Genomic DNA, 20,253 nt, shown 5'->3' with positions numbered 1-20,253 from the left:
AAATAACCAGTGAAAAAATCTGATGATCATGCAACAGTCTCAGCGTTCCAATATATAAAAAGTGAGCCTAACGTTTACGCATATATATGAATTTGCTTTCAACAAGGATGACACCTCAGCTCAAGCACATCATATTATTCCTGCAGTACGATGATCGGAGACTGGAGGAGATTCAGGAGACACGACGATAATCTTGGAAAACGTATTCAATCCTATTGAAACCGATAATATAAATAAGGGCATCGCAACGATTTGAAATTTTCACAAGCTTCCTTTTGAACGTCAGATCTGCGTTATGCCACTAAAGCCCGAGACGCATGGAACACGTGGAGACACGTGAAGCTTCATAGCTGAGCGCTGTCTATCCGATCACAAGACTCGGCAATAATCTCCAACGATGTAGTCAAACCTATCGAAACCCATAGTTACACACGGACACCGCAATCATTTGAATATTTCAAGAGCTGTCCTCGTAAGTCATGCCACCGAACTGCCAAAAGAAGCGACGAAATGCAGCTTCATTGAAAATTGTTCAAATTGGTTCCAATTTTCTTCAAGACGCTCGAAGAAGACTCGTTACTGGTTATCTGGAGCGCATAGTATAACAATATCGTCAATAACATGGAACTAAATCATTTCACGTAAGTTCCATAGCTTCCTCACGATACTGAAAAGCTAAGCTTCAGCTTTGATAACCAAACGACGGATTGTAGAGAGACTAACCTGTAGTCAAAGTTCTCTTCATAGTTAGCATCGACTATCGAGCGTCAATACTACCAATAAAGGAAATAAATGAAGGGAAACTTCATTCGAATACACTACGATCGCCATTCATGAACTTTGAGAGATTGCTCTTCAAGATATTTGATGCAGCGCTGTGATTGGTCCATGTATGCGCGTGATGTCACTCTGACGTCATTACAATGAGCGAACATTATTCATCCTGGACTCTAGCCACCCGTACGTACTGCGATGTATTTTCTTAAATGTCATTACTGCACCTTCATGTACATCATGCCTGGTAGTTCTGCGTGACACGAAAGTTCTACCTATCCTAAATCAACCTAACGTGGATATTCGGTCGAGCACGATTTTTCTCCCTAGCTCCATTTTGCTCCGTGGCTCGAACATGCTCCGTGGCACGAATGTTCTCAATGGAACGAATAATCTCCGTTGATCGAATAGCCTATTTCCGTGGCACGAAAATTCTCCGTTGCACGAATGTTCCACGTGGAACGAATTTTGTCCGTGGCACGAATTTTGTCCGTGGCACGAATTTTGTCCGTGGCTCGAATTTTGTCCGTGGCTCGAATTTTGTCCGTGGCCGCTCGAATTTTGTCCGTGGCTCGAATTTTGTCCATGTCACGAATTTTCTCCTTGGCACGGAATCAATTTATTCCATACAAATGAATTAGCATGCGAGCATTACCATCCACTTGATGCTCCATAATCAGTAGAATTCACCTGCGAGGCTGCGAACCATCCACTGAGTCACTGACTGACTAAAACCACGGACGACGTTCCATCCACCACGGAAGACGTTCCAAAACGCGACTAAAATTAGCTACAATTGAACACTCTACCTATTGCACGTTTGAATTAAGATTTAGTACCTATTTCCTGATAATTTTCGTCACCATTAAGTCGATAATCAGAGATTTACAGATACCTAGAGACGACAAACCTCCCTTTACGGATCTTCGAGAACAATGGCGGCAAGCCGGATGCCGATGCCGAATCGACTCCAACGGATATTTGCGTTAGAATATTTACTAGGGAAATAATTTATTTCATCCAAATGAACCGTAAATGAAGCAATGTTCCTATAATACATACATATGAACATTAAAAATTATTTTTGATTGGGAAAAATTTAAACAACGGAGTTCGTCAAAATCTATTAATATTTATTTTAAATAAAAGCTTCAATTAACAAATATTCTGTACTCAAGTATCGTCAATTTATGCAAGGGACAAATTTATATTTATTGGTGATATAAATAAAATTTATTTCGACAGATAATGAAGGAACTGAAGTTACCCTGATTTCCAGCCTAAAAAGTTACCCCAAACGCACATTTTATTTTATATATGGAGAAATCTTAATTCTAAAAATAAGTTGAATATATTTACATGTTCACAACACACGCAGGCAGTTTTGTGTGAAATTTCAAATCGTTATGTGGTCTATTACTAAAGGTATGGCGCCAAACTGAAAAAAAGTTTAAGTGGAAAAATTATATACTAAATAATTTTTTACATACACATGTCATACATCGAAATGTTCGTCATGAATCAGAAAATACGTACGAAAAAATTTCATAATTTTTGCAAGTCGTTCAACAAAATATAGACCAAAAAAGACAAAAGGCTGAAACTTCATATAAAATTTAATAATTAAAATATAAAACGACTTTCTTCCTATACATGTCCTATACATGTTATATATCAAAAATCGTGTGGTTGAGACCGGAGAAAAAAGCGCGAGAAGGCAAAAATTCGTTTTGACCGCCTTTTATAATGGAAAATAAATATATTAAAAACCTTTTTTCGGAGACAGAAAATATACCAAAATGAAAAACAACTCTTGGGTGGTAAAATGGTGAAGGTTTGAAGCAATTCCTTCGGTTGCATAAAAAATATGTTTATTATTTTTAATTGAAAACTAATTTATGTAAAAATCTGAAATAATTCCTGCCGCAGCGTATCGATAATAACTACTTATATTCCAAAATTCAAGCAAATCAGTTCAGTATTATAGAAGTTATGAGTCCTTCGGTTGATTAAAAAATACGTTTATTTATTTTTGTGCCTTCTAATGCGATCTAGCACCTTCTAATGCGATCTAGTGCGTTCTAATGCAATCTTGCGCCTTCAAATGTGATATAGTGCCTTCTAATACGATATTGTGCCTTCTAATGCAATATAGTGCATTCTAATGCGATCTACCGCCATCTAATGTGATCTAGTGCCTTTTAATGCAATCTAGTTCCTTCTAATGCGATCTACTGCTTTCTAATGTGATCTTATTCCTTCTAGTGCGATCTTGTGCCTTCTAATGCGATCTAGTGCCTTCTAATGCGATCTAGTGCGTTTTAATGGGATCTAGTGCCTTCTAATGCCATCTAGTGCCTTCTAATGTGATCTTGTGCCTTCTAATGCGATCTAGTGCCTTCTAAAGTGATCTTGTGCCTTCTAATGCGATCTTGTGCCTTCTAATACAATCTTATGCCTTCTATGTGATCTTGTGCCTTTTAATGTGATCTAGTTCCTTCTAATGCAATCTACTGCCTTCTAATGTGATCTTATGCCTTCTAATGCAATATAGTGCCTTCTAATGCGATCTTGTTGCTTCTAATGTGATCTAGTGCCTTCTAATGCAATCTTGTGCCTTCTAATGCGATCTAGTGCGCTCTAATGCGATTTTATGCCTACTAATGCGATTTTGTGCCTTCTAATGCGACCTTGTGCCTTCTAATGCGATCTAGTGCCTTCTAATGTGATCTAGTGCCTTCTAATGCGATCTACTGCCATCAAATGCGATCTTGTGCCATCAAATGCAATCTTGTGCCTTCTAATGCGATTTAGTGCCTCCTAAAGCAATCTAGTGCGTTATAATGTGTTATAATGCATTCTAATAGTTTTTGTTGTGTTCTAATGCATTCTCATGGTTTCTGTTGCGTTATACTGCAGTTTAGTGTGTTTTAACATGCTCTAATGTGCTCTAATGCGTCCTAGTGTTTTAATGAGTTCAAATCTGTTCGAAATCATTCAAATGCGTTTTAATGAATTATAATGCATTTGGTTGCTTCACAATGTTGAGTTTATTGGTGTGAGGTTTCAAGATTCAAGGCACAAGATTTCATTAGAAGGCACAAGATCGCATTAGAAGGCATAAGATCGCATTGGAATGCACTAGATCGCATTAGAAGGCATAAGATCGAACTAGAACGCACTAGATTGCATTAGAAGGCACTGTATCGCATTAGAAGGCATAAAATCGCATTAGAACGCACTAGTTCGCATTAGAAGGCACAAGATTGCATTAGAACGCACTAGATTGCATTAAAAGGCACAAGATCGCATTAGAAGGCACTACATCGCATTAAAATGCACAAGATCGCATTAGAATGCACTAGACCGCATTAGATGGCGGTAGATCGCATTAGAACGCACTAGATTGCATTAGAAGGCACAAGATCGCATTAGAAGGCACAAGTTCGCATTACAATGTACTACATCGCACTAGAAGGCACAAGATCGCATTAGAAGGAACTAAATAGCATTAAAAGGCACAAGATCACATCAGAAGGCATAAGATCGCATTAGAACGCACTAGATCACATTAGATGGCACAAGATCGCATTAGAAGGCACAAGATCGCATTAGAAGGCACAAGATCGCATTAGAAGGCACTAGATCGCACTAGAATTAGATCGCATTAGAAGGCACAAGATCGCATTAGAAGGCACAAAGTCGCATTAGATGGCACTAGATCGCATTAGAAGGCACTAAATTCCATTAAAACGCACTAGATCACATTTGAAGGCACTAGATTGCATTAGAAGGCACTAGATCGCATTAGAAGGCACAAGATCACATTAGAAGGCATAAGGCACTAGATCGCATTAGAAGGCACAAAATTGCATTAGAATGCACTAGATCGCATTAGAAAGCATAAAATTGCATTAGAATGCACTAGATTGCATTAGAAGGCACAAGATCGCATTAGAAGGCTCAAGATCGCATTAGAACGCACTAGATCGCATTAGAAGGCACTAGATTGCATTAGAAGGCACTAGGTTGCATTAAAACACGCTAGGTCGCATTAAAACGCACTAGATCGCATTAGAAGGCACCAGATCGTATTAGAAGGCACTAGATCGCATTAGAACATATTACTGTATTAGTATGCACTAAAATGCTCAAAACCAGATGTGGACATACGCCAGGACAAGCCAGAGGCGGATGTACGCCGAGACAAGCCAGATGCGGACGTACGCCAGGCGTGTGCGCCAATAACATTATTTTAGCTCCTTGTACGCCGCGCTGTATGCCAGTAGAAGGGCTTGGAGCCTCATGTACACCGGATTAATCCGCGGAAAACGGCACCATCCTGAGTATGGCTATTAGGTATTCATCTTTCATCAATCCTCAATTGCTCAATTGCATACATTTTTTATTTTGATAAATTATCAATAAAATTCTTTTACAAATTTAGACAAGGTGGTAAAGTTTGATGTCCAAAAATGTACAGCTCTACAACATCAAAAGACAAATCATTTGATTTGTAGCCTAAATAAAATATCTAGGCTAGTNCCAGGCGTGTACGCCAATAACGGTATTTTAGCTCCTTGTACGCCGCGCTGTACGCCAGTAGAAGGGCTTGGAGCCTCATGTACGCCGGATTAATCTTGTACGCCGCGCTGTACGCCAGTAGAAGGGCTTGGAGCCTCATGTACGCTGGATTAATCCGCAGAAAACAGCACCATCCTGGGTATGGCGTCCATGTTTATCATGTCAAATACTAGAACATATTACTGTATTAGTATGCACTAAAATGCTCAAAAGCATTAAAAGCGTTAAAAGCATAAAAAGTGTTAAAAGCGTTAGAAACGTTTAAAGCTTTTAAAGCATTAAAAGTGTTATAAGCGTTAAAAGCGTTAGAAGTGTTAAAAGCATTAAAAGAGTTAAAAGCGTTAGAAACGTTAAAAGCGTTAAAAGCGTTATAAGCGTTAGAAGCGTTAAAAGCGTTAGAAGTGTTAAAAGCATTAAAAGAGTTAAAAGCGTTAAAAGCGTTATAAGCCTTAAAAGCGTTAAAAAAGGTAAAAGCGTTAATAGCATTATAAGTGTTAGAAGCGTTAAAAGCATTAGAAGCGTTAAAAGCCCTAAAAGAGTTAAAAGAGTTAAAAGCGTTAAAAGCGTTGAAAGCATTAAAAGTGTTAAAAGCGTTAAAGCATTAAAAGTGCTAAAAGCGTTAAAAGCGTTAAAAGCCTTAAAATCTTCAAAAGCATTAATAGCGTTAAAAGCATTAAAAGCGTTAGAAGCGTTAAAAGCATTAAAAGAGCTACAAGCGTTAAAAGCGTTAAAAGCATTAAAAGCGTTAAAAAAGTTAAAAGCGTTAGAAAAGTTAAAAGCGTTAGAAGCGTTAAAAGCATTAAAAGAGCTACAAGCGTTAAAAGCGTTAAAAGCCTTAAAAGCGTTAAAAGCATTAAAAGCGTTAAAAGCGTTAGAAGCGTTGAAAGCGTTAAAAAAGTTAAAAGCGTTATTAAAGTTAAAAGCGTTAAAAAAGTTAAAAGCGTTAAAAAGTTAAAAGCGTTAAAAAAGTTAAAAGCATTAAAAAAGTTAAAAGCGTTAAAAAAGTTAAAAGCGTTAAAAAAGTTAAAAGCGTTAAAAAAGTTAAAAGCGTTAAAAAAGTTAAAAGCGTTAAAAAAGTTAAAAGCGTTAAAAAAGTTAAAAGCGTTAAAAAAGTTAAAAGCGTTAAAAAAGTTAAAAGCGTTAAAAAAGTTAAAAGCGTTGAAAGCGATAAAAGCATTAAAAGCATTAAAAGCATTAGAAGCGTTAAAAGCGTTAAAAGCGTTAGAAGCGTTGAAAGCGTTAAAAGCGTTAAAAGTGTTAAAAGCCTTAAAAGCGTTAAAGGTGTTGAACGCGTTAAAAGCGTTAGAAGCGTTAAAAGAGTTAAAAAACTTAAAAGACTTAAAAGCGTTAAAAGCGTTAAAAAAGTTGAAAGCGTTAAAAGCGATAAATGCGTTAAAAGCCTTAAAATCATTAAAAGCATTAATAGCGTTAAAAGCATTGAAAGCGTTAGAAGCGTTAAAAGCGTTAGAAGCGTTAAAAGCATTAAAAGCGTTAGAAGCGTTAAAAGCGTTAAAAGCATTAAAAGCGTTAAAAGCGTTAGAAGCGTTAAAAGCTTTAAAAGCGTTAAAAGCATTAAAAGCATTAAAAGCGTTAGAAGCGTTAAAAGCTTTAAAGGCGTTAAAAGCATTAAAAGCATTAAAAGCGTTAAAAGCGTTAGAAGCGTTAAAAGCGATAAAAGCGTTAAAAGCATGGTGCGTTTACCCTATCTCAGTATATATATTGAAATATAGTGGTTCCAAATATATGTATTTTCAAGTATTTCAACCATCTACGCATGTCTGGAAGTGGAACTAAGAACAAGCTTAATACAAAACAAAAAAGTTGAGGGGTGTCGGAATTACCCACTGTGACGGAATATGGTGCGTTTACCCTATCTCAGTATATATACTGATATATTGTGGCTCCAATGATATGTCAATACAGTGAATTGGAAATTTTGCATCTCCATCATGCACTTCTTCACATTTATTCTATACAAATGAATTAGCATGCAAGCATTACCATCCACATGATGCTAATTATTCTTATTGAAGTTATGATGTATTCAGAATTTTTTACCAAAGCTTAATTTAAAAAATGGTATGCTGGCTGTGACATAATGTGAACACTGTATACAAGTATTATAACACAAACAGTTAACAAATCTTTGAAGTTTTTTGGTGGCACACCAGCATCATGATGTCTTGCCCTTGAACAAATTTGCCCTTAAATACCTATAAAATACAAATATTCAAGACAATAATACATCTTGACATCGGATGTGGTTACGACAACATATCCACACTAATGCTGGCACTGCTTCAAACTCTCTTAGTGACCTGCCAGTAATATAATTTGGCTGGCCAATTCATGACAATATTTTCTTTCATACATGCAAATACACCAAAAAATTCCTTCAACGCAGGTGTGTTTATACTGACAGTTATCAATTAAAAAAAATCAGCAGTTCTTAAAACATAATTAAGGAAAACACAGGAAATTTTTAAAACCATATAATGAACCGTTATCATCACAAAATTCTATTGACATGTATGTAGAAAGGGTTCCCATAATAATGAGGCTGATTAATTAATCAGTTCTCAGGATCAAGCCAGAACTTGAATGTTGCTCTTTGACTTAGAGTTGAGTGAATGTTGCTAAGAATACTTAACAACACAAAATAACAAATAGCTTGTGCAGCAGTTGAAAAAGCAACTAAATTTTATCTGAAATTACAAATTCATGACTTCAAGAGAAAGGTCTAGGCAGATTTTTGTATATATAATCCTAATTCTAGTTTTCAAACACTAGATTCAATTTCATCTATTTATTATAATCATACGTAGATATAATCAAGTTATTGGTTGCACCTGAAAACCAATCAATGAATCACACCTTGTTAAAGAGAGAAGTAAATAAGAATTTTCTACAGCATCTCTTAAACCCTTTTTCCTTGCAAGCGGTCCTGTCTTACCCCAAAATGGTTCTATCTTACTTCCCAGAATAAAATGTTTCAAGAGACACATATATTATATATGATATATATATTAAGATAAAATTTTTAGCTGCTGTTCAAAATAAAAATTATTTATCTTTAAGTAGTAGCTTTCTTTAGGCAGAAACAAGGCTCGTACAATGTTACTCATCAGCTTCCTTTTCACAACAGAATAAAGAGCTGCACATTAAGAAAATTTTTTATAGTAGTAAAGATTAAAAGATGCATATCAGTTATGTTTGCAGAGACAAAAAAGTTGCCATAGCAGCTATGCCCTCACAATAAAGCTACAATGATGCAAGCAAACCAAGAAATAGATGAGGGAGCATCTCCCTGTGGAACTGCAGCCACATACAATATTGCTACAAAATAACATACAAAAACATACTTCATAATATAGATTCTAAACCTGAAGACAACAGGGTAAGCTGATAAACATGCCGAACTTGTTGAAATGGTGATATCATATCAATAAAGGATAAACAAGTAAGAAACGCAGAAAATGTCATTTATTCTACATCTACATCATCTACAATGAAATTACTGTACTAACATCAGAGTACTGTTAAAAATGGATGAGTACACTCCGCATGCTTCAAACATTTTTAAATTTAGTTTCATTTCAAGTTTCCCAGATTACCCCGTTCTTAGGGGTAATTTGGGACGGTTTTATCTGGAGTCTGGCACCTTACAAACAGCAAAATTACCTATATTGACAATTTATCAGACTTTCAAATTATTATATGCAATGGTAATGGCACTGGAATTGCAATTGGTGCTGGAACAAGAGAATACATAGCATAGTTTATCATGAATAATTAATTAAAATCAAGTAAATGGGTGAAGGCAGTAAGGGATGTGCTCAATCCCACTCAAACTATACCTCTCTGTAACATCATAAAGAATTAATTTTATATGTAAATTATTCTTATTGAAGTTATGATGTATTCAGAATTTTCAGGCACCTTACAAATTGTATTCAGGCACCTTACAAATAGCATTTTAAATTTTTTTAAGATGCCATTTGATAGCCCTCGCAAAGAGCTATAAAATGAGCCTGAACTTGATAATGAAATGTCACATGGTAAAAAGTTATCAACAAAAAATGCTCAAAACCAACCTTTATTACCAACACCCTGTGAGCTGTGTCAAAATACGACAGTAAACAACACCCTGTCAGAATTAGTATTCATGTGTCGAAAACCGTCTCTTCAATCAATCATCTATTAATTTATTTACCATTTAAAATCAGCAAATACAAGCATACTTAGGGGATTCCTAATATATTCACAGACCTATTTAAATGTATGAAACTATAATATTCTTTCTGCACAAACAGTTATCACTATTTAGTAAAGCAAGGTCAACTACCAACTTTCATACGTGTTCCGATGTTCTCACTAGTTGACTTGGACTTTTGCTCTGCGGATCTCAACATTTTCCCGCTAGACCTAGCGTTTTGCAGAAATCTGGTGCGCAATAGCAGGTGAAGTCACTATTTCAATCATCTACGCATGCGTGGAACTAAAACCAAGCTTAAAATAAAAGAAAAAAAGTTGAGGGGTGTCGGAATTACCCACAGTGTCGGAATATGGTACGTTTACCCTATCTCAGTATATATACTGAAATATTGTGGCTCTTAGTTCCACAGATGCGTAGATGGTTAAAATAGTGACGTCACCTACTATAGCGCACCAGATTTCTGCAAAACACTAGGTCTAGCCAGAAAATGTTCAGATCCACAGAGCAAAAGTCCATGTCAACTAGTGAGAACATCAAAACAAGTATAAAAATTGATAGTTGACCTTGCTTTACTAAATAGTGATAAACTGTTTATGCAGAAAGAATATTATGGTTCAAGACTTTTAAATCGGGAAGTCTGTGAATATATTAGGAATCCTCTAAGTATGCTTGTATTTGCTGATTTTAAGTGGTAAATAAATTAATAGACGATTGATTGAAGAGACGCTTTTAGACACATGACTACTAATTCCGACACAGGGTGTTGGAATTATGACACACAGGGTGTTGTTTACTGTCGTATTCCAACACAGCTCAAACTGTGCCCAGCTGGAAGTTAGAACTTGCCTCTTTTACCCGATTACAAAATTTTGCCAATGAAACAGAATTTTAATTCACGGGCGGATGGTACCCATTTTTCCAGTTTGGGTTCAAGCATCAGATGAGAGATGAATTGCAGGCTTGACTCAATTTTTCATCATATTTATGCATGTGCCATGTAGCCTATAGCTGCATAGCAACCACTATGCAAAGGAGGCAAAAAAGGCAAGAGGCAAAAGACGCAAAAGAGGCACAAGACGCAAAAGACGCAAAAGCTGCAGAAGCCGCAAAAAACGCACAAGACACACAAGATGCACAAGACGCAAATGACCCACAAGACGCAAAAGACACAAAAGAGGCAAAAGAGGCAAAAGAGGCAAAAGAGGCAAGAGGCTAAAGACGCAAAAGAGGCAAAAGAAGCAAAAGGGACAGAAGACGCTACAGATGCAAAAAACGCAAAAGACGCAAAAGACACACAAGACGCAAAAGACGCATAAGATGCAAAAGCCGCAAAAGCAGCAGAAGCCGCAGAAGATGCAAAAGCCGCAGAAGCCGCAGAAGACGCAAAAGCCGCAGCAGACACACGAGACGCAAAAAACGCATAAGAGGCTAAAGACGCAGAAGACGCAGCAGATGCACGAGACGCACGAGATGCACAAGACGCAAAAGAGGCAAAAGACGCAGAAGACGCAGAAGACGCATAAGACGCAAAAGCCGCACAAGACGCAAAAGAGGCAAAAGAGGCAAAAGACGCAAGAGACGCAAAAGTCGCAAAAGACGCACCAGACGCACAAGACGCAAAAGCCGCAAAAGAGGCAAAAGACGCAAAAGAGGCAAAAGGCGCAGAAGACGCTAAAGACGCAAAAGCCGCACAAGACGCAAAAGACGCAGAAGACGCAAAAGCCGCACAAGACGCACATGACGCAAAAGCCGCAGAAGACGCAAAAGACGCAAAAGCCACATGAGCCGCAAAAGCAGCAGAAGCCGCAGAAGACGCAAAAGACGCAAGCCACAGAAGCCGCAGAAGACGCAGAAAACGCAAAAGCCACAGAAGCCGCCGAAGATGCAGAAAACGCAAGAGCCGCAGAAGCCACAAAAGAGGCAAAAGACGCAGACGCAAAAGCCGCAAAAGCGACAAAAGCAGCAGAAGACGCAAAAGCCGCAGAAGACAGAAAAGACGCAAAAGCCGCAAAAGTTGCAGAAGCCGCAGAAGCTGCAAGACGCAAAATACGAAAAAGACGCAGGAGACGCACGAGACGCAAAAGACGCAGAAGACGCAAAAGACGCACAAGACACACGAGACGCAAAAGACGCAGAAGCCGCACAAGACGCACGAAACGCACAAGACGCAAAAGACGCAAAAGCCGTATAAGCCGCAAAAGCCGCAGAAGCCGCAAAAGCCACAGAATACGCAAAAGACGCAAAAGAGGCATAAAACGCAAAAGCCGCGAAAGTCGCAAAAGTGGCAGAAGACGCAGAAGCCGCAAAAGAGGCAAAAGCCACAGAAGCCGCAAAAGCCACAAAAGACGCACAAGATGCAATAGACGCAAAAGCCTTATCATACATAAGAAATTGGTTTAAACCTTGGGTAAATGAGGAAGTTGAAAATTAACTGATTCTAAAAAATCTCTGGTTTGTCACTATGTCCTCAAGTTCATTTTTGAGTCCTATAAGTAAACCAGTAAAGCAATAGACGCAAAAGCCTTATCATACATAAGAAATTGGTTTAAACCTTGGGTAAATGAGGAAGTTGAAAATTAACTGATTCTAAAAAATCTCTGGTTTGTCACTATGTCCTCCATTACTCAAAAGAGAATATTCATCAGATCAGATGTTATTTATTGAAAAATTGCCTACTTGTGTCACATCACCTACTATTGCGCACCAGATTTCCGCAAAACACTAGGTCTAGCGGGCATAGTGGCAAACCATTGATTTTTTAGAATCAGTTCATCATTAATTTTACCATTTACCCAAGATTTTAACAGATTTCTTATATATGATAATTCTGGTATCCAAGATACTCCACTGGTCTACTTATAATATAAAGCTTAATATAAAAGAAAAAGTTGAGGGGTGTCGGAATTACCCACAGTGTCGGAATTACCCACAGTGACGGAATATGGTGCGTTTACCCTATCTCAGTATATATACTGATATATTGTGGCTCCAAAGATATGTCTATTGAGCGAATTGGAAATTTTGCATCTCCATCATGCACTTCTTCACATTTATTCTATACAAATGAATTAGCATGCAAGCATTACCATCCACATGACGCTCCATAATCAGTAAAATTCACCTAGCTCCACTAGCACCCAATGGCATGGCATCCATCTCGGAAGACATTCCAAACTGTCTAAAGACATCATAAAGACATATTTTTGTAGCCACAATATTTCAGTAGATATATACTGAGATGTAATAGAAATGTCATATTATCCTGGCATCCCTGACGATATTAGTCTTATCATAATATGTTTAGGGAGTTGGCTGCTATCGCCTATATTTGTTCATAATATGCAGGCTTGTAATTTGCTTGTGACTTCTGAATTGCAAAAAATTCTGAAAAATTGTAAATTATAGAATGAAATGCATGCTATGCAGCTACATGCAACATGGCACATGCATAGGCTATAGCAGCCAACTCCAGATAGGTATATATTCCATGCCTGCATGCTGCATTGTCTTCCATTCACATTTCCTATTTACTCAAAAGAGATTTTAAGAGAATATTCATCTGATATTACTTATTTAAATTTTTATACTTATATGAAGATACGGTATATTTTAATACGTTGACTACGTATTGGTACATATGCGTACCACAAAATGTATTTCTCCAGGAGGTAGTGGCACATAACTCAGGTTGCCTAAAATCGGCCAAATGCGAGAACATTAAAGGCCAATAATTCAATGTATACTAGTTTATTTGTAGATTCCGCTATCAAAATTCCATTCACCTACTTTCTCCTTGCAGTATTTAAAATTTAATTAGGAAGTACCCTTATCATAAATTTTGGCCGGCCAACGCAATTGAGAAAAACTAAATCACGGAATCTGTCTGGAAAAGATGACCGTCTGGCAACCCTGTTTAAAAAATATTACACAAAATGAAATAATTGTACAAGATGAAGCAATCATAGTCAACGTGTTTAGGTTTGAAAAAAATCGATCGAGAATTACCAGAGTTATAAGCAAAAACATAAAACATTTACCCTCGTAACACCCCCGAGAGATAATATAAGTATCTAAAATGACGGTGTCAATACCAATACGCGTAGTAGCGCGGAAAAACGGGGGCTTGCGCCCCATTCCGTTTTTTTCATTTTGGGCAACTAGCGCCATTTTAGCTCCGAAACTCGTAGACCACAAATAATTTTTCAAATGTATATTGAATATTATCAAAGCACCCTTCAAAGACTTACCATCACAGTATAAAATATTCAAATACAGGACAGAGCTATAACCCAAATGATTGATCAGCGAACTAAATTTAATACTTTTTTTTGAGAATGTTTCCTGTAAATTCTACCCACTTTTGCACAAAACTCATCAAACTATCATTCATTGCGAATTTGAGTTTCTGGTCTGTTCCCTTTGCCTCGTAATTAATATTATTATAAAAGTTTCCTATGCTAATAATATACCACAACTTCCAGAATTTAAACTAAATACGCCTACCCATCACATACTGATGGTTGCTCTTTACCGAGACCAAGCTATCAAAACGCACTCGAGTACACTTGACGTCTCAAGTCCACGGAGCGGCTGAATTTTCGTTCGTGTTTTGTCGGTTTTGCTTTGGGCGCTGTATGGCGGTCTATAGCAGCTTTGTTTTTTTTTTTGCTGCATGGATAGTTTAGTTTGTGAATATCGCAGAATCCTTAATTATGGACGAATGGTGAAGATAATATTGACGATCGAGCTGCTTTTTCATCTACTGAGAAGTGTTTGCCAATTTTCGAAGATTAATTGAAAATTCAAGCGTATAGAATCTTTCCATTACTGTTGGGGATTGGGTAATTTAGCTTGCATGCAACTTATTCCTAACCAAGCATGCCGTCCCTTATGACTTACTTTTCTCTTTAGCCGATCATTTAACTTATCTATCTATGAAATAACCCGTCTGAATTTGAAGATCAACACAGATGTGCGTGTTGCGATCACATTGCCTCTAGCTGAAACGTAGGCTCCAGCTTGCGACTTGAATACAGTCCAAGGAAACATCGGTGAGAACGAATTTCAGTTATACAGGGTGTTTCAGAATTAAGTAACCCTTTTAATTTGTTAATAAATAAAAAACTAAGAACGTTATGAAGTTGAAACTTGTTTTATTTAAAAGAAGAACATTTTTATGGTAATATTGTATCCTAGTTTTTAAATATAATATCTTTTAAATGTCCACCACAATTGTTTTGACAAAATAGGGCTCTTCTCTTCGTTGCTTTCATAACCTTCATTAGTGTTTCTGACGAGAGTGCAAATTTTTGATATCCGCAAATTTTCGATAAAGATATTTAAATGTGTTTTTTGAAGGATCCTTGTTTTGAAATGGATCCTGTAATCACGTTGAACTTCTGTTATTGACATCGTTATTGACTGTAGCGATAATTTTTGTTCTTTCTTCTTTGCTGTAGCGATTCACTAGCGAATCATGATGAAAATTTAAGGCTCGATAATTAAACACAAATTTAGCAAGCTATACAGGATAATGACGTAACTATAATATTACCATGAAAATGTTCTTCTTTTAAATAAAACAAGTTTCAACTTCATAACGTTCTTAGTTTTTTATTTATTAACAAATTAAAAGGGTTACTTAATTCTGAAACACCCTGTATAAGAACATCAAAATCTACGCCATTGCACCATTGACTGTACAAAATCAGCCGTTCTTGAACTGCTAGGCAATCGGATTCCAACGCACTGCTAAAACTTGTTAGTTTGAAGATAAGCTTTTGCCCACGACTGCGCACGTGCTCCACCACTACCAGAACGACCGCTAGTCGGCGCTAGGGTATTGTAATAGTCTAATTACTCTAAGAAGATTGAACAGTTGCTTGCCAGCCGTCTTAGTGGAAGGTGCTCGTCGCATGGGTTGCAGTTCCGTAATCACATTGCCAGCAAATGCTTAGCTTTCTCAGCGTTGATCGAAACTACTCAGTTTATTACTCGGTACATTACTTCATAACTTAGATTCAAATTAGTAATATATCAACTCCCTCAGGTGTTGATGGGTATCGCGTTGCAAAAAGGCGGAAGCCGACGTCTTGCGTGGGCAGATACTTCTATAATTCTATAGGAGTCGCTTGACGATAAGCTTGCAACAATACCGAAAGTTCACGCATCAGCTTTGACGTGAGGCAGCATTATAGTCGAGCTGAACAGCTGAGAGTTGCAACTAGCCAATTACTAGCGCAAGGACTACCGTCTGAGATACCGAACCATCATGCCCGATTAACTCCTTGCCTACGTGTTGAAAGAAGAACTTTCAAGGTTTTTGTTCACTGCCTTTAGTTATGGATCGCGTTCAGTCAAATCACGGGGAAAAAACTTTGCCACGATCGGCATTTTGGATATTCAAGTCTAATATTGATATGGACGTGCCTGTCAAATGAAGAACTACCGGCAGTAACGCGGCTCATTGGAAACACTTCAGGAATTTCAAACGCGGTATAGTTTATGTACTTGCGTAGTCTGGATGAATCCTAGCTTGGCACTGGCTGTGTTTTGTAACTGTTTGGTTAAACTGAATTTCGCTGTTTGCAGATCAGAGATGCGGTTTAGACGAAAATAATGTATTGGTTGTGCGTTTTAAAGTAGTGGTAGCAAAGCAGGTTTTATGTAGCAATGTTTACTGAAACATGGCCTGGATGCGAACGAACGCTAACTTACATGTGTTTTGTAACCGTTTGGTTAAACTGAATTTCGCTGTTTGCAGTTCAGAGATGCGGTTTAGACGGTAATAATGTATTGGTTGTGCGTTTTAAAGTAGTCGTAGCAAAGCAGGTTTTATGTAGCAATGTTTACTGATACATGGCCTGAATGCGAACGAACGCTAACTTACACTGTTAACTAGCTACGTACAACTTTATTACAGTTCATGAAGCTCTCGAACTGCATTAAAGGTTTGATACTAAGTTCATAATCCTCTAGTAATGCACTTACAGCATGCACTCTAGGACGGTCTCCTGTCCGTGATCTGCAACTCATTAAACTCACAAATATTCACTTCAGTCAAGCCCTCCTCACTGTCGAGTTTGAAGCGCCCCATAGAAGTCGACATAGTGTGCCTTCTGCGAACTTCTGCCTGCACCTGCCGCTCGAACTTTTGCTATGCAGTGCCCTTCATCAGTTACAGCCTGCTACGCAGGAAGTGGCATCTGACGGATCTCGATCCCGTCCTTATCATGTTTCCTTGTGGTGAAGAGTGCTCCCACATTTGGAACAGTGGCGTTGTTTTCTTCGAAGCATTATTTAAGCTCCTTTAACCTACAAATAATCGAATTTTAATTCACCGAGTTTCTACACTACAATTTTATGATAGAACTGTACCGCGAATGTCGCCGCATTTAGCTGCTTGGCTTCCGACTGAAACTGAAGAATGGGTTCTAATTCCTTTGAAAACATCACCTGTGTAAAGAAACAAATCTGCCATGGAAATGGTGAAGATATGCTGGATGACGGTGGAGGTAGTACGGAAAAGAAAATTATCCTGTATAAAGGTGAAATGAAAGCTGGGTAACCTTGTTACGGAAAGGGGACCGCAAGGCACCAAAAATAGAGGCTATGATGTGAAGACAGACTGGGCCATGAGCGCGAGAGATGGATGGTGACACTTCAGAGAATTTAATAAGTTATAGATTTTTTCATACGTTCATATTGATTAGTTCAACCAACCTTGCTAGGTTGGGCAAGTGTTCCGTTTGCTGGAAAAGAGCGCCCACTACGGCAGCATGTTTTCGATCACCGCAGAAGCTTCATCGAAGCATATCCTGTCACATTCGCCTGTTATGGTCCTTAACTTTACAGTAAATGCAAGGGAAGACGAACCTGCACTTGCGGACGTATTTTATGGCCTTATTTGCTGCAGTATGCCCACAACTCTCGTGGATGATGTGCTGGGTGTTTTAGTCTTTTTCATTTTGGCCTAAGTTCATGGCTTGGTGGCGAAGGTTTTCACAAAAAGTACAAACCGCTTAACGAGTCAGAAACGAGCGCATAGCCCCTCTTTCTCACACGAGAAGCGCACCATCAGTTATTGGCTGACAAAGTTACGAACTCCTGACTATTTTTGATAGTAAGACTCCCGTTCACGCGATCTAGTTTCACCCAGAAACGTCGCGCTGGCTTCTTCGTTGTGGCGTCTACAAGTGAAGCTCGTCTGGTCAAAGCTCCGCACACCAACTCAAAGCTGACACTGACTCTCCTTTGAACCGATTACTTGTTCTAGTAGAAAGTTTCGGTCTGAACGAATCGACACCATGCAAGTATCCTTTAGTAAATAACTTCGTAAAGTGGTATGAATTCAGCTAAAAATCAGAGTTTAATCATTTTGTCGGGTGCAGCTGTGATTGTCGTGCTGGAATGTAAATAGAGTGGTTCTTATTGAAACCTGCCTTAGTATAGACTGAGTAATTGGTTGAAGCTTAGTCGCACACGGACGGACATCCAGTCCATCATCTCCAGCGCTGTACAGTCGCCTCCTTACGTTATTCCGTAATTACAATGAAAATCGTCTTACGTGTATACGTTACAAAAAGAAGTCGGGAGGTTCATTTTCGCTCGAAATTGCGAAGATCGGTTGTTGGCGAATTGCGACATGACTTTTTTTTATCACTTTATGTAAGTTGAGAAATATTTTTCCTGCAAGAAAGAAATCCGAGAAGTGGGACGAAATACTAGTCATTTCTCTATCTTGGGTATTCAGAACCCTTCAATTTAAACATTCGTTTCCCTGTTTAGGTCTCTTGAAGACATCAGATAACGTGATAAATATTTTTCGTCTGCGTAACAAGTGTCAAGTGACGCGGTCTCAGCGATGCAGTTCTCTGAAATCCTCCGATGCCAAAGCACTTGAAGATATTAAAGACTAAACTGAGTTTAAAAATGCAAAAGTGAGAAAAATAGACTACATTTCTGCTGCCCCATCATGCGAACATTTATAATTTATTTATTCGAATATTCAAAGAACAAACTGAGTAATGAAATACACGTGTTATGGTCCACCATCTTCTTCACGTCTTTACATGAAAATCTCTCATTCAATGCATGTTACCGGCTTTCCCTTTTGCCCATTTCCCTTAATTTCTGAGCCGAGTTTTCTTGGAAGCCGGGAGCCGAATGTTAGGGCGGGCAACATCCCCTTCAAGATATATGGTCTCGGGTGTTGCTGTAGGTACTATAATTAGTAATAATAATACAATGTTGCTGTAGGTGTAGTAATATTGTAGTATCCGTGCATAGCGATGGCATTTACACGGCTACCCCCAAACACTTGGCATTTTCTTTCCGGCACCACGTGTTGAGAGTCACAGCTGCGACTTGGGCATCCTTCTACGACACAAGCCCGCAAAATGCAGATATTGCTTTCTACCGTAAAACGCTGAATATGCTGCAATTCTTCGAACTCTGGCACCATGGTCGTGAGATTAGTTACATTAGCCACTGTACCTTAGTGGAATCAATTTGCTTATACATTTCACAACCTGAATTCCATGAATTGAGGCACTAATTGTAGGTTCAAAAAGGCAACAAAACTTCCAGTATGGATGAATGTCTTTGTAGCGCCAGAAGAGCTTATTGCTCTCCTTCTGATCCTCGCAGAGCACGTAAAAGCAGCTCCCACCCACGAGCTCCCTGAGCATGGATTATCACAAATGATTTATTGAAAATAGGCATTGCCAAAGGACGAGTATTTCAACAAATTTAAAAGGTATTGAATATTAATGAACCAATTTAAATGATTAAAAATTCATAGAAATAATAATTCACACATTTCAGGGCAAGAAAATAAAAATATATACAAGTAAAACTGTTCTCACCGAAACCAGACGAGACGTTCATACATAATGACGGTTGACCTTCTGGCATAGTTCAATTTCTTAGTGCTGTCTGCCTTGTTCTTATTTATTGAAAGTATTTCAGCAAAAAGAACCATTTTCTCATCAAAAGTGACATCTTTCAGTTTACGATAAGTAACTAGGTCACCTGTTACATACGCAACAGCGTCTATAACTCTCCAGCACCCAACAGTCGGTTCTCTTGGGTGCAAGGAGACACTTGTGCATTTGATCCGGCATAAAACGACGACCAATTTATTGCATAGGTAGCATGGAAGTAGGCAGATTTCTTCAATGACCAAAACGTCAATTCTTTTCAGATGGGCAAGTTTTCTAGGACTTCTTACCAAATTACCAAGACATTTTTAAGCAATAATTGCTACACTCTGCAGGCTTCTTTTACTCACAGGCAAGTAAACTAACCTTTGTAAATGCTCCCCGCCAATGACCATCGCTTGCTCTGCTGTTAATGCGGTTGCGATTGTCCTCAGGCCTTTGGACAGAGCGTATAGAGCCGCCAACATCAGAAGGTATAGGGTTTTCCTGCACCAGGAGGACCAATTGCAAGAGGTAATTTCACAAATTATGTTCCAACATTGGTTAAAGAGTCGATGGTTGAAGTGAGTTTCTGAAGAGCCAGCATTTGTTCTTATTTCGAATCCTCAGTTTGGCCAAGAGGATCCAGATTCCACTGTGGCAGAAATTCGAAAACGTCACCACCACCACTTCCCAAAATTTCAGGTTCAGGAGCATTTTCAAAGGTATAGCTCACTAAAACAGTGACCAGTATGTCAC

The 20,253-nt window shown here is 38.3% G+C and overlaps 2 protein-coding genes across 2 annotated transcripts in view; one reads left to right on the top strand and one right to left on the bottom strand.

Annotated features, from left to right (window-relative positions):
* The window catches only part of LOC108682008 (MAP kinase-activating death domain protein), a gene marked incomplete at its 3' end in the record, with an annotated part of 13,236 nt that extends 6,305 nt beyond the window's left edge, over positions 1-6,931 (bottom strand). Inside the window, 3 exon segments of the mRNA XM_018171097.2 lie at positions 5,708-5,806; positions 6,516-6,623; positions 6,867-6,931. Of these exon segments, the coding sequence (XP_018026586.2) occupies positions 5,708-5,806; positions 6,516-6,623; positions 6,867-6,931 (272 nt within the window).
* A 3,773-nt stretch (positions 6,932-10,704) lies between these two features.
* On the top strand, positions 10,705-18,492 carry LOC108682007 (protein FAM133-like). Its single transcript, XM_047880812.1, is given in 5 exon segments — positions 10,705-10,839; positions 11,128-11,244; positions 11,277-11,494; positions 11,782-11,885; positions 18,362-18,492. Coding segments are annotated over 5 exon segments (705 nt in total).
* Positions 18,493-20,253: the final 1,761 nt, after the last annotated feature.

The sequence above is a fragment of the Hyalella azteca genome, unplaced genomic scaffold, assembly GCF_000764305.2.
Source record: "Hyalella azteca isolate HAZT.00-mixed unplaced genomic scaffold, Hazt_2.0.2 contig6372, whole genome shotgun sequence".
In the NCBI taxonomy this organism is placed as follows: domain Eukaryota; kingdom Metazoa; phylum Arthropoda; class Malacostraca; order Amphipoda; family Hyalellidae; genus Hyalella; species Hyalella azteca.
The sequence above is the reverse complement of the archived record's forward strand: the minus strand, read 5'-3'. Positions and strand labels throughout refer to the sequence as shown.